Raw genomic sequence first — 15,779 nt, 5'->3', positions numbered from 1 at the left:
ACGCTCGTAAAACCATTTTCACCTTGTACATGGCTCCCTTGCTTGCTACTTGTGATATCAATGATCCGTGGCAGGAAGCCTTCATCAGAATACCTCAGATGGAGATTAAAGCCTATTCCAGCTGTACCATGGCCTGCCAAGGGGGCCCATCAGGCCCACCGCCGGGGCCTTTTACAAGCAGAAGCAGTGCTCTGTGGTCCCGTTCCAACGTCTGACCTAAAAGCACACCACCTCTTTGTGCATTGTTTGTTTCACACAATGTGCTAATACAACAGGATCAATCTGAACACCACAGTAAACTCTTCCAAACTCTCTGGAACCAGCTGCAGTATTTAACTGTACATTGTGTTTATGTATATTTTCATTTCTCCAGGCATCTGTCTGTCTCGCTGGCCCTCTTGTGGTACTTCTGGCCCTTTTCAGATTGCTGTGCCAGTAAAAGTGTCAGACTTCATTACCGCACTCATTAGAGAAGTTGCCTTTAATATCTCGAGCTTAATAACTTCCAGGCCAAGCACGGAGCACATTGCATGGCCCGACAATGCTCCGATCTGGGCCCCAGAGCACCGACCCAGCCTCAAAAACCTCCGAGCATGCCTCACATCCAGGCCAGGGTACATTGCAGCACTGCACATAGCGCCAACTCTGCCGCTACCACATTTAAAGCATGACAGTGGTGTAATGTGGGGACCACAGATCATTTACAAAGCACTGCTACTACACTTTTAGTTCCTCTCTTCAGGAGGGAAGTCTTCAAATAGAGTTCCACTTTTATATATATTTGGATACCACATAAACATTCTCTTAGGCATCAGTGTATTTGAAATATGTTAGGGGCTAAAACCCCAAATGTAAAACGTTCAATTCATCCAAACCTTTACTGTATCTTCAGTGTGTCATGTTACGAGGAAATGTGGTAATCAGCATATCGTTTTGTCAGGTTAAATAATCAGATTCCTTTCAAAACCATCAGTGGTTTGGTGGAACTATGCATGCAGTAAAAAAATATATATTTTTATTGGCAGTCTGATTTGTAATATATAAAAAGCAGATAAGCATCTTGATTTGTCTCTGAAACAGATCTCAGCCTGTGTGCTGTGTTCAGATGGAAGAGGTTGGCAGCAGGTCATTCATTAGTGGGTGCTGCTGTGAAACCTGTGCGTCCACATTAGGAAACGCCTTAAGGCTTTCCTGTACTGATTTCTTCACATATTCCACATGTTAAAAGGTACAGTGTGTAGAACAGAACAGACTTGGTAGACATTAAATGTAATATTAATCATTATGATTTCATAAGTGTATAATCACTGGAAAATAAAAGTTATTTTGTATTCAATTAGAATGAGCCTTTTATTTCTACATAGCAGGTTGCACCGCCATGTTGCACCGCCATATTTCTACAGTAGGACAGAACAGACAAACTGCGTTACACTTTTTTATATATAGAGGGCGTCCTGGGAAAATGCACCTGTTGGAAGTCGAAGTAGAAGTTCTATAGAATAAATAACTAAATACATCTTCACCTCATCACTTGATATTGTGAAGAGACTAGAGGCAATGGTAGATGATGCCATCTTTAAAAACTAGCTTCTTGTCCTCGAAGGCCACCGTATCTGTACATTCTTCGACAGTGAGGGGAAATGCAATGGAGCGATTCAAACTAGAATCTCACCACTAGATGCTGCTAAATATATATTGTACCATTAACATGCCGGAGTAGAAATGATACTAGAAAATGTTTTGAATCACCAATAGTACATGCACTTCAACTGTGTGGAAGCTGTTCCTGGATGCTATAAGACTTAAGGGTTGAGGCTAAAATAAAATGTGGATACGAGTATGTCATATAAGTAGCCTAACAGGGATAGGTTGGAATGAAAGGAAACAGACACATCCTACATTACTCCTTAGTGTACGTGCTTGTAACAAGCCCTACACTGTAGTACAAGAGCAAGTCTGTGTCTTTCTTCCCGACGTCTTCCAAATGGATCGTTAACCGTAAAGCATGCTGACGTATTGCGTGGGACATGCAGCTTTAGCCCCAGTCTTTTAAGATGATATCATGTAAGTAATCATCTAGTGCATATTTAAGAGACTTTTTTTTTTTAACAGAATTCTCATTTTTTTAATATGAGTCAGCTGGAAACATTAAACAGTCAGCTGGGGAAAAACTCACGGAGCTAATGTTAGCTTCATTATCTCTGGTCGTCATTTCAACCATCAACCGGTAGAATTGCTAAGCCTGTTTTGGTCTGCCTCTATTGCATAAAAAAAAATCGGGCAATAATTGCAAATGGCAAAATCTGCCATCGTTATTGTAAACTGGTTATACAGTACGTGATGTGAAACGTTAAAAGGTACAGGGGAAGTCTGAAGTTGGGGATGTTGTGTTCAGCTCAAAAATAAGGCTTTTTTTTTTACTTGCTTTTGATAGATTTAATATAGAGCAGATGCCTTCAGTGGAAAGTGGTTTTCTTAAGTGCTGAGAACATATGCTTTTAGATTGAAGAACAAAATCTGACTCACCCCATGTACAGAAAAAGACAAAAAGAGCAGTTACACGGAAAAGAGAGATGGAGAGAAACAGACTTTCTAATAAGAAAAATCACAAAACTCCGGGGAGAGGAAGGAGAGAGAGAAAGAGAGAGAGAGAGAGAGAAAGGGGAGGCCGAGAAACACAAAGCAGATATTTTCCTGTGGCCCTCCACTTCGTTACGTGTGAAATTGTCCATAAGTTGTCCTCCAAATTATGGAAGTTAATTGAAAATATTTACATTAGCGTGACAGGTGGGAGAGGTTCTGCATCCTCGGTGTTAAAGGCTTGCGACGTTGCTGGCAGGAAAATGGGCTGGCTAATTAGCAACGTGTTTGATGAAGTCCATGCGTTGGTTGCATGGCGTATTTTAGTGAACCAAGGCCTGGTCAATCAGGCTAGAAGCACACCTCTGTTAGTGAGCATGCGTGAGAAAAAAAAACTATGTCCTTGAGAGCTTGTCCTTGTTGCAAGAGGTGTACATTTCTAAATTAACATTTTTTTTTTTTTTACAAAAGCCTGCTGGAATATTTGAAATATAACAATTGTATCAGACAGTTGAGTGTATCTCTTCCCCTGATGAATGGAAAATGCCATAGGAGCAAACACACTGAAAATGTAGAGAATGTTTAGTTCCATCTGCGTCTGTGACATTCTTGTCATTTCTTTGTTTCGCGTAACAACCCCTAAAAAGGGAAAAACGTGGCAAAGCTTAGAACTCAGGGATGGAGCGGGTGGTTCCCAGAAAGGTTGATGTCTTTACTGTTGCACCTGGCTTAGCATATTGTTCCACCATTCGCTGGCACCGTGCGTCTTCCAACCACAAACACAGAACGAGAAACGGGCTAAATTCATTTCAAGACCCTTGGCACGGTGTGGAGCTCTTTGTAGCGCCGGGGCGAGTGTTAACAATTCCATCGGCTTTGAAAAATTGAAAGGACGTTTGGAGTGAGCTGCCGTAAATGAAAGTACTCAATGAAACTGATTAATATGAGGTCTGCTGCTCCGTCCGTTCCGTTGAGTGCTGAAAGTCTAATTTAAGGAGGCCCCGGTGTGACTGCAGGGCCAGCTCCCCCCGGCATTGGGAAGCTCATTTCTAGGTTGGGGGGTTCGTGGGAGGGCAAGGCCAGGCCACCTGGGAACTCTGGAGCTCCAGAACTCTGAGTCACCCAGTCTTTTCTGTCATTTTCGTATGTGTCGGCGCGCTGGGAGGTGAAGACTTATATTAAAATCTACGCTGCCAAGTTTAACAGCAATAGATCCCCCCCCGACTCAAACTACTAAACAAAGTGTGAGGTAAGCAGTGACATGAGGGCTTAAAGTTGTTCTTAAGCCATACATTAGCATAATATGTGACCTTTAACAAGAGTGTGTGGAGCTCTGTAACTCACCCACTAGGACCACCAGCCTCTGTTTAGCTGTGCTCGGCCTGCGGTACGGGGCCACCTCCTCGTAGGTGGGCACGTCGGCCATGTCGTAGATCTCACTCTTCTTACACTCGTACATGGACTTGTTGGTCTTCTTGTCTCTCCTGCTGAGACGGAAGCTTCTCCTGAACCCAGCTGGAGGCCGTGATGGAACCGCAGAGGAGAAGAAAAAGTAGACAGAGAGAGAAAGACATTAATCTGAAGGAAATGTTTATGTGAGTACGTGTGTCTCAATTCTGACACAGCCATATGCACTCATAAGCCCCGCAGCTGTGCAATTGGATTTATGGTCATTCCAGCGTCCCTGGCAAACACCTTTCACGGCTCCATGTCAATACTTCATATTGTATTGAGCAGCTTCGGTTTTTCTGACAGCTGTGTGTTCGCTGTAGGTGAAAGAAGAACAGCAGCTACAACGCTAGGCCAAACAGCTTCCCTGGGTATTGCACGCCACCGCTTGATTCACATTTTCCCCCCCGGCCGGCGGCATGAAGCGCATTTTAATATTCTCCTTTTGTGCACACACATATCCGTGGGAGACCGTGGTGAGGGTTTGAGGCTTTGACTTAGAACAAAAAAAAAAGATTTACAAAACATTTTGGGATGTTTTCTCGTAAACAATATTTCATCTTCAATCAAGGTAGGAATCACTCATCCTTGTTTTTTTTACATTCTTCGTGAATCTCTGTGGTCCCCTCAAGCCAGATCTCTGCTAAGAATTCACTTTGTGAAGCAGAAGAAATTAGATTTTTCCTTTCATATACATGATTGCTACAGCATGTGAATTCACTGCTTGTTCTATAACTGTGTCGGGGCCTATGATTTGCAATTCATTTCACATTGCAATTTTAGATAGTGGTGAGGTACGTGTGTGTGTGTGTGTGTACATGATGAGTGTGTCATTGAGTGTTCTCAGGCTCTGGCCGCATGGGAACATTTGTCCTGTGTGTACGGGTCACTCGACAACAGCCACCAGCCTTGATTGGTTTATGGTGTGCGCCGTGTCCTCACGGAACCTGCTGAACGGGTCCGATCCAAGAGTGCACACGTTTTGATCTGATAATCTATGGCAGCTTCAAAGGGAGACAATTATCCCTAATTTGAGGACTATGGTTTCATATATTTATGACAGATGTTGGGTTGAACCTAAAAAAAGGTACAACTCCAGAACCCATGATGTCTAAAGTAATATTTCTGCTCACAGCTATGGGTTCTCTTTCATTATTTTTAGCTTTTAAATCAGTAATAAATGAACTAAGAAATATGATGCAAGACACCCGAGTAGGATAAGGGCACCATGAAAAAAGGATAGAGTGAAAGAAGGCTCGGTAGTTGAAGCAGCCCCCCCCCCCTGCAATACTTTCCGCAACATTTTGAAAGCACTGTGGGGCTATGCAGACACGCATCAGAGAGAAAGAGTGTGCATTCTTCTCAGCTTGTTCTTTTCCAAACAGTCCCTTCTTAATAAAAGATGGAGCTACGGGCCTACGCTGAGTTACAAATGAAACACACTGGAAGTCATCGGAGCAGAGTAATAGTGTTTTTGCATGCGCTTGTGTATACACTTGAGCATATACACACACGCGTACTGGATATAGTGTTACATTGAACATCTAGGGCAGACTTTGTTCCACTGTGGGCAAGTTGTGGCTTATGTTGTCTGTGCCATTTCTCTCCTGTGGTGAATCTACTCATTCAGCACCCTCACCCCTCCAGCCCTCCCCCCCACCCAGGGAGTATTAGCCTCGGACGTGCAATGGAAAACATACCGCTCATCTGCATTTCTCCTGTAAAGAACCTCAAAGCTGTAACCAATATCCACAAAGGGCTGACATCATTACAATAAACACTAAAAGTATAATGTCAATTATATCCTATTGAAAGGGAGCAGACTATTTTCTGAAAAACACTATATATTTGCTAATTAGGCTCTTAGTAATACTAGTAAAGTCATTAATTCTAGCCTTCCTGGAGTGTGACAAAAACTGCCATCTCATTGGCCAAGGGCAATCTCCACTGCTTTCCAAAGGGACAGGCAGGTGCACAGGGTTTTATTACGAGGCTCTACAGTTAATATAAATTGCCGTCTCAGACCTGAGGAGGGCCCTCTGTAATCTAGTAGCTCTCTTGATCAGTAAAACCTATCTAGACAGCTCCATCCAAATAATGCAGAGGCTTCTCCTGCCTCCCTTCTAGCTCTGCCCCAAAGGAGAAATAAATGAAAGCCTCATGCAACTTTCCAATCCCCCCCCCAAACAACCATCTCATCTCCTCACTGACGGAGACTGAAATAGACAGAGGGGATGGAAATTATTGTGATCCAGAATTAAGGAATGATTCAAGTCCTGTGCAAATGAAGAAAGCCTGCCTGTTTAGTCATGAGAAGCCGCCGGTATGTTGGAAAACCAGCCATGTTTGTCGCGAGCATAAGGCTTTTCCTCGTAGAAAGAGGAATGTATAATATGTGTGGCACAGAGATGCAATGCCTCTTTTTAATGGCTTAACAGGTCAAATCATAACTGTTCACCATAAGTTCTGTTTTGTATTTCCCTGGAATGAGGAGCTGAGTGGTGCCAGTGTCCTGTGTTTTTCTGCAAAAAGAGCGCTGTGTGTCTCGGGGTAGGGGAATTAAAGTTTCCTTACTTAAGTCCCATACACACGCATCTCCTAATGGTGTGCACTAGGCTGTGACTGGGGAACTGCCAAAACTGCAATTGAGCACTTGCATGTACACACACACACACACACACACACACACACACCGTCTGAATCTTTCTCTCACACAGACACATTGATTCGAAGTCATTTGAGTAAAAGAGGAACATGAAAAAAGTGGAGGAAAACGAGATGAGCATATTAAACACAGTGTAAACACAAGCTGTGACTGCGTGCGTGCGTGCGTGCGTGCGTGCGTGCGCTCACACACACACACACACACACACACACACACTTGCTTGGAAGTCGCCAGCAGTCCCGAAAGCCCATTTTCCAGTGTGATAATATCTAACAGCCACGTAGGAAATTCAGCATGTGCGTAAAGAAAGCGCCCCGAGGCCTCTGCAAACTGTGAATACAAACTACCCACTCGGATACTAACATCCTGTGAGTTGATACAAACCCGCACCTGTAACGGAAATGCTTCCAACTGTAAAAGAAAAAAAATCAAGTAAAGTGCAGTGAGACAAAAGTTCATAAAAAATAACAGATGACTGAAAGACACTCAAGTCATGCATTTGCCAATGGGTGTCTGAAACAGGAGTAGCCTGAGAAGAATAGACGCAGCAGCAGGTCCTCCAGACATCTCGCGTGGGCGAACAGCGAGATGACAACACAGAGAAGAATAAAAAATGACTACAAAACATCATTTTGTGCAGAGGCAGACACAGAGAGAGTGCACTGAGGCTAAGAGGGAAAGGCTCATAGTGAAACCACCTGTTGTGAGGCGGCCGTCTAGGGCCTATATGGCCTAACTACAGGGAGCGTGCTGACAGCTGCAGTGCCATCCTGCCTCTCCCTGAAGGAGGCCCTCTCTCCTCTGGACTAATGGAGACGACATCCATGGAATTAAGCAGGCATGGCAGCCGGGGATTAAGTGAGCATTACGCTCTCGGCTCTGTGCCGCACGCTGCGGTTTAACGCTGTAACACTTAGTCCCGTTCGTGGGCACCAAATGTGGGAAGCATTACTGGCTCTCGCGGGCCTCAGCGTGTGTATGCCCATTATTAGCTTGGTTGGGAGGGATAAGGAAGGCTCATGGCCTGCAGCTAGGGAGGTGGAGGACGCTTTCCACACTGTCAGCCGTTATTATCCCAACAGTGAATAAAAGGAAGAGGAGCACTGCTGCTTCTAATGAGAAAAATACAAACGCCCCGGGGTAGACAGGACTGCTCTGCTTGATTTATCACCAATTTGCTTTACCCGCATAATACAAGGAAGCGTGCTAGAACGTCAAGGCAAAACAAGCTCAGATTTCTGGAGAACTGACATTATTGTACAGACAGAAGTTGAGGCCTGCCACTGAGGGCCAACATAATGTATCTTAAATTGTCTCCAGAGGATTCAACAAGGTCTTGAGGAGGAGAGAGGAATTAGGAGAGGAGTCAGCTAAGGAATCAGGAGAGGCATTAAAGGAGAATGCTGAAAGGACATCAAGTCAAAAGAAGGAAGTGGACATATCCAGACAGACAAGCGTGTGTCCTTCATACTGTATGCTCCCTCCACACAACTGCTACAGTCACAGGCATCTGTAGAAATGATTATGGCACAGTAGTAAAGTGGCTGATCTCTGAGTATGTGATTGTATTAAATGTCAAATATTACTGGACAAGATCCCAACGGTGTATATCCAACCTCCGCACTTTAGGGACGTTATGTTAATAAAGAAAGTTCCGGTCACATTACAGCCAAGCTGATGTACTTCACTCCTCTGCTAATATAACAAAATGAAAGCAAAATGGTGAAGTTTGTGTGTGTGACGTTTGAAATATGTGCAGTCCACGGTGGTGAACTCATTAGACTGTTATCTGGGGAGAACTCATTCTAGGAGTCAGTTTCCACTGCCCCCGAGCATTTTGGAAAGTGGTACCCAGCCCAAGTGTTACAGGCTTAATACAGTGGAATAGGGATCTAGACCTCTGGCTGCAAGAGGTCCATTTGTGTCGAGCGCTATTTGTTTTTCCCCTTGGTCTTATCCCACAGCTCTTTGGGCTCAAGAATGTCTCGTCTCAAAACGATGCCTGATGCCTTGCGTGTTGGCCAAGACAACAAACGAAAAAAGCAAAACTCCTGCTTCTGCTGGAGTCCTTGAAGCCACTATCAACATGCCAAAACTACTGAGGCTAAATGCCTGCTTTCCTGTTTGTCTTAACGCTCTTAATGTTTAGAAAGTGATGATACTCTACAACAAAGACACAGCCAAGGAAATTCCAGGTCTTTTTTCCAACTCTTTAAACAACCCTTAATGGTTGGTTGCTATTGCTGATAAAGGTACACCTGTCAAACTGATGCAAAATACCTTTTCTGATTGTATCCAAATGTTGGATATCCATTCAAATGCGTATCATTTCAATCTTATAAAGTACATTTCCTCCCTGTTTGGACCCAGATTGGGGGAATAACTCACTTATCCCATTGTACTGGCTCCTGCACGTCCACAACTACTGAACCTGTAGCCTGATGAACTCATCTCATTTTGGAAATGGAGCGTTTTTTATTTCAGTTTATAACACTTTCCCATTTTTTTCCACAACTTGGACATAATTGGATTTGGAGGGGTTGATGGATATCCCAGCCCCCGTTTGTTCAGCTTTAACCAATTTGGAGCTTCTTGCTTGTCCTGCCATCCACCCATCTGTCTTTCTCTTGGGATGTTCAGTGTTTGACTTTGGGGATTTTAGGGATTAAGTTATAGTGATGTGTAGCTATGCCTACGCATTCACATCATAGTGAAAGTGTATCGATGCTCTGACTGTGACTCAGTCTGAGTGCACTGATGGATCACTAACAAAACAAATCTCTTGGGCCTTGTTTCCACTGAGCGGTGAGGTTCGGGACGGCATGGCATGCATTTATTTGCTTTTCCACTGACACTGATCTATTTGTGTCACCCTTTTGTTGATGTACCAAGTGGTCCCAACACGGTGGAGCTACACACTGTAGTCCTTTGATAATCATTTCTGTGAAGAATTACAGCGCCGCGTTGTGTTCTTCCTCTTCATGTCATTAATCGCCAGACTACACTGTGTCCCGTTGGAAAAAAGAGGCATTAGTATGTCTTCAACATCAAAAAAATGTGCATGGTGAAGCAAAGTGCTCATTAATTATCTGTACGAAATTGAAAGCCTCCAAGCACTGCTCACTACAACCCGATAAGAAGGCATTAACGGACCAAGTTTTCCTTCTTGTGCTCAGGGATCACTTTTGGCAAAAGAGCGTACAGACGTTGCATCACTGAGCGAGGCATGGAAGGAAAACAAACCAAAAACTTAAGGACAACAACTGCCTTCTCCCCCCACCGCCTCCTTTATTTCTCCATGCAACCTCAGTAGCATTACAAAAGCATCTGTAAGTTCTAGAGTTTCAAACTGTTCGGGACGGGCCAACTCTAAATCATACAACCACATCCAACAGGCTGAAAAGCCATGCAGCAAGTACTCTCATAGAGAAGATGTTATTATAACTCACAATTTTTTTTTCACTTCTCCTCCTCCTGAGGTTCTCTCATTTCAGCTAAACCCCGTTCTGGGCTGCTGGACTCGGGAAATGCTGCTAACCCGCTAGAGTCCGGGACTGTGTTTGGGTATAGAGGAGAATCTGAGGTCATTGACCCCGTGGAGGAGGAAGGGTGACAGTAAGGGCAGGCCTGAAGGGGACAGAGTGGAGTGTGGGGGGGAGGGGGGGGGGGGGAAGAAAAAACTGGTGTTTGGTATAGCTCGGCCTTGGGAAGTGACCCTGATTGAGCTTGGCAGACATGGCTCAAACTCAGTATTTATAAACTCGCGTGAGCACTGGATTGACTGTGAAATCTGGAGTCCAAACAGTGCAGTGTGGAAGGAGAGCTCTGGGGCTGGTTCACCCCCTGACCTTAACATCTGAATACAGACAGATTGGGATACGGAGAGGAAGATACAGAAAGCAAAAGACATAAAGAGGCAGAAACATGAGAAAAACGGGAGATGGACTGACAGAGGATTTTGCATAAGAGCCAGCTAGAACGGCCTGTGGTCCTCCAGTGGGACGATACCTTATGATTTGTCGGGAAAATGACAGTGGTAATAAAAACATGATGGGAAACGTTTTCTGTGCAAAAAAAAGAGAATTGGAAGCAGCCCTTCTGGAAACGGCTGTTGAACCAAAGCAGGCCACGGTAATTGTCATTAAATCTGACCAGGACCACATCAACGAGACCGGCACTCGGCCCGCCCTTCCAGAACAAAGCACGGAAAACAAGCTGTCCTTTTAACCCAAATTCATCCAGAAGCATTCTCAAAGATGTCCTCTGACCCACAGTGGAGGCAGCATGGATAACTACTACATCCTGCAAATCCATGACATGATCAGCCAGTGCAGTCACATTGTCAGCGAGAGCAGAAATAGCACAATGGAAGCTAGCGTACCAGGACAGAACTAGTGTGCGTTTTCAGACACATGTCCAAGTTTAATGAGTTGTACCAAAGTCAATGTGGGCTTTATGACAATTTGTTCAAGCACATTATGGAAATCAGGTAGTTATTTCTCAGGGTAACATGGCACAGAATACAACGTGTGATTTATAGGAAGGGCTTAAGTGACATGGGAACATTAATGGATAGGAACAATGTAAATCTAACACAGTATGGTGCCATTGTCTTCACTGCACATGGATGAAATACATTAGGAGGGCAGAGGACAAACGGGAAAGAAGAAAGACAACATCTCTCACCTACGTGGAATCCGCTACTATAGTCGGCATCATCCTCTGGTGATGAGAAGAAGAGGAAAGGAGAAGCCAGAAGAGAGGCACATCATGGTGTTAAAGAGAATAGTAAGATATCAGAGAAACAGGCAGCTTACCCCTTTAACCATGAACTGGAAAGGTGAAAGGACAGGTCCATAGACATACATGAGAAAACACGTACAGGTACCGATAACAAGACAGAAATAAAATGAGTTTTTTGTGTAATTTATGGAGTGTTTTAGTTTGTCCAAAGTGATGACCATTGACATAGTGGTAAATAAGAGATAAAGTGTAACCTCCAGCCAGCAAATGATGAGCACCATTAACCAAAATGCTCCTCTCTGTCCTCCCCTGAGAAAATAATACAATGAATTTACTTAGAACAGTAAGAATCATTTTTTTTAAATAATTTATTCAAATAATGATTTACATTAACCAAACTTAAGTTTGAAATCCACTACATCGCTGGCCATTGCTTTGGATGCTTTTCTGTAGGTATATGATTTAGTTTTATGAGTGAGTTTGGCTGGAGCAAGATTACTGGAGGTGTACATTTGAAGGAATGATTCCCCCAAACAATGTCCACTCTAATCAAGATGACAAGATCGCAAGTGAAAAATCAGGCTTTGCACAATGCAAGAGCCAATAAACCTGCAAACTCCCCTTCAGTTTCCACAGGAGATATTGACAGTCTAATGTTTCCCTTTAAGAATGAGTTTTGACATGAGAAGACAGGCCAAATGAAAACAGGAAGGATGGGGAGCAAAGGTGATAGATATCCCTTTTTATCACACACACATATTTTGAAAGGGAACCAATCACAAAAGGGTTTCAGTGTCACTATTAGCCAGTGACCTATCAATGAAGTTCTATTTAATGGGGGATGTCAGACAAGTAGTACCTTCAATCTCCTCGGCTGTGAGTGCAAAGAAGCAAGGAATGGAGATTACTCAGTTAGGTGTAATGTGGGGTATCAAAAAGTAAGTTAAGGGACGAGATGAGAGAATAAGAAGACAAAACCTACCAAACTCTACAGCCACATCGTCTTAAAAGCAAAAAACAAAAGACAAAAACAAATGACAAAAACAAGAGTTAACATCTTAATTTCCTAGATGAAAAAATGTTCAGATTTTAACCACAGTTAAGATGGTTTGACTCCTTGTGTTATAAAGTACACTATAGTGCACAACACAAATGCATATTAAAATATTGTTTTAAATTGAGTCATTTCTCATAGAAAATCTAAATAGCTCATTATTCTATTTCATTTTGTGAACAATGCTCAGCAACATATGTAACTGTACATTACTTATCTAAAAGTAAAACTACATTTTACAAAAAAACTAAAACTAACTGAAAGTCCATTAACTTGCTTTTTTCTGACGCTTTCACCTGAAACTCTTGGTCTCATCAGATATTAGAAGAATGCCCGTTTGTCATGGAGACAGCTCAGTTTTAATCACATGCATTTCGGCGGGAGATCATAACCCCCAGCAGAAGCTGTATCCACATTTTGTGATGACAACCAAGTAAAGACTACAAAATACAATAGAAAGCTCAGGAAAAATAGTAAAATGGACCTTGAGTTCAGATATTTTCGGCAAACTATCGTGTCAAACTATTATAATCAACTCTAATTTTTATTGACATTTCTACAGTTTGATTTTGTTAGAAGACATTAAATCCATTGTTACCTAGAGAGACACAGTCTGTGGTACATGTCTGTGGTGCATCCACTGTGGCTTCACAGAAAGAAACATAATTTAGATTAAGTAGCCCCCAAGTGGCCACCTCATATTGATACATTGATATACAATATTAAAAGGGAACATTATGACCCAGCATTTATTTAACAAGATTGTGCTATACAGTTATAGCCTGGTCCTACCAGACCATCGTACTTCATTTCATTTGTACAGAAGTTCTGGAATCGCTCAATTGACAAACTTAAGCTCACTTGAAGGCGGGTGTCTGTTGAAGTTTAAAACTATTGGATCTGCCCATCTGCCAACCAATCACATAACGTTTGGTCATGACGTATGTCATCCGTCGGCTTCTGACTACAACTGAAACTGGCGCACTACCTCAACATCATTGTTCTCAGTCACTCCACCTGTTCGCTGATTGGACAGCCAAAAATCAGGCTGAGAAAACCCGCGAATATACCACGGACCCAGACTGACTACTGAAGGGAAATTAAAATTGAGCGTAAGTAGGTAGGCGGGCGGTGCCAGGCTAATGCAGTTAAGCAGTTCATTTCAATTTAAGGTAGCTTTTGAAATGACTGCAGATGTTTGAGAGTTTCATCCAAACAGCTATAAGATGATGGTTTCACAATGGTAGCCAATGTAGGATCTGTGTGTGTTTGGTTTAAGATGACGTGAACATTTGGAGGCACTTATGGACGCTTCCTCCCCGTCACGTGATCCCATTTTGACCAAACCAGGTTAAATCAAAACACACATAACACCATCTAGCACACAATGGGGCTCGCCTTACAGCACCATGTTCATTTCCCACAGGGCAATGCAGCTCAACGAGATGTTACGCCACAGCCGGACTTAATGACTAGCCAAAACAGCAGTCAGGACCGATCACTGCAAAGGTTGTTTCATGCAAGAAACGTCAGGCCTGGGAGCGGTGATTGTTCCGAAGTGTGGAGCCAAATGCGTCTGCCTTTATCTGACATCTTGTTTCACATGTTAGTGTTCACGGCAAAGTTCCTACTGATGTGCCCTCTTCCCATTGTAACGCCACATTTTAAGTTGAACCAGCATCCAGAGCACATTCTGAGCAGGATGAGAGGTAATTGTGGAGTGGGGGGATACGGAGGAAAACTTGAAAGAGGAAACAAGGACAATATGAGAATGATAATCTAAAATCCTTCAAAGTGCTGCCCTTATTACACTCTGGAAGGCTTTCATCTGGTGCCTATCTGTCATGAGGATTGTTTGTATTGCCTAATGGCCATGTAGCCTTGTACATGAACATTCCTAGTCTAACGAAACACCATGCGATAACACTGCAGAATGCAAATGGAAAGGGCATGGCCTATCTGGGAACACTTGAATGGTGAAAGCTAGATGTCGTGCCTTTGCCTTTTTTCTGAGAGTGCATTTCACCCGCCTGGCCCGTAGAAAGATTTCGTGAGCATTGGAAATGAGCTGAAGTGAGTTAATGTGGACGGCCAGGCCCGCAGTGACGGTGGCAGCCAAGCCTATCATTTGCAGAGCGCAGGGAGCCATGGCCGCCCAGATTGCGGCCACCGACTGTCACAGACATTCCCAGTGTGCAGTCACCCAGTCTACCACCAATCGGCTAACCAACCTTACATGACAACCCATGCCCCCTGGAAAGGGACGCACGTTTAGGGGTATAGCACATGTTGCCCACATACCAAAGATCCACCACAGAGGATGACAGTGGGGGGTGAGGTAAGGGTAGCGTTGGATTGAATGGAAAGAATGGATGGTGGAACGAGAGACTGTAAGGATGTATTTGTATGTGTTTGTTTAATTTATTATATTTAATTTAAATGTGGGTCTTATTTGTGATGTTCTGGCTGTCGTTTTTATTGGTATTGATAATATTGTACTAGTCATACTTATTGCTACGATCTGAGACATGATTGATGTCAAATTGACATGATGAGAAGGTCAAGCAGTTCAGCCAGATTATCTAAAGCAATTTATTTGAAAGTCAAACCACAAGAGACAGTAAGTATGGTAGGTACGGGTCGAACAAGAAGTTGGCCTGTTAACTATGATGGATATTTGCAATGCTTTTAGTAATGTTTTTACCATTCGTCTGGCTTTGACACCAATTAGTTGTATTTTGCTGTCAGTGACTACAGTATTCTTGGGTTAAATGTTGAATAGTAGGTCATCACCAAATCCATTCTTGTCATTGTCCATTGTCCTCGTCAACTGGCAGTGTTGCACAGTTGCTAAAAGACCTTTCAGCTACCTCCTTACGATGAAGGGGAAAGACAAAAGAATGACCCCTAGTCAGCACCCTGTAAATGGCCATGAGTTATGAGCTGATGTCACCTCCTTGCAGCCGGCCAGCATACAGATGGCCTTCTCCTTGGACAAACTGGACGCTGTCAATTTTCTCTCTTGCTTGCCATTTCTCTCTCTATTTTTTTTATTTTATTTAAACAACCAACATGAGACCAGTAGAATTTTCCAGATGACAAAGAATGAGATCTTTGTCATGCATCTCTTGGCCTTCCAATGTAGAACTGAGTATTCAAAGTCAGGATAAAGAAGTTGAATGAAATACAGAGCAGAGCTGGTCTGCATTAAAAAGCTGAGTTTATGCAATACAACATATTACAGGTAACTCTATAGGTCATTGGGATATTATCTATGAACTCATTTGC

At 43.2% G+C, this 15,779-nt stretch overlaps 1 protein-coding gene across 2 annotated transcripts in view; it reads right to left on the bottom strand.

Annotated features, from left to right (window-relative positions):
* Positions 1-15,779, bottom strand: part of mpp7a (MAGUK p55 scaffold protein 7a) — a 147,981-nt gene that overhangs the window by 22,168 nt on the left and 110,034 nt on the right. For both annotated transcript variants that reach the window (XM_080050158.1, XM_080050159.1), the window contains exon 12: positions 3,925-4,095. In XM_080050158.1, coding sequence (XP_079906284.1) covers positions 3,925-4,095 — 171 coding nt within the window. The remainder of the gene's footprint in view (positions 1-3,924; positions 4,096-15,779) is intronic.

This window comes from Ammodytes marinus, assembly GCF_949987685.1.
Source record: "Ammodytes marinus genome assembly, chromosome: 21".
Taxonomy (NCBI): Eukaryota; Metazoa; Chordata; class Actinopteri; order Uranoscopiformes; family Ammodytidae; genus Ammodytes; species Ammodytes marinus.
The sequence above is the reverse complement of the archived record's forward strand: the minus strand, read 5'-3'. Positions and strand labels throughout refer to the sequence as shown.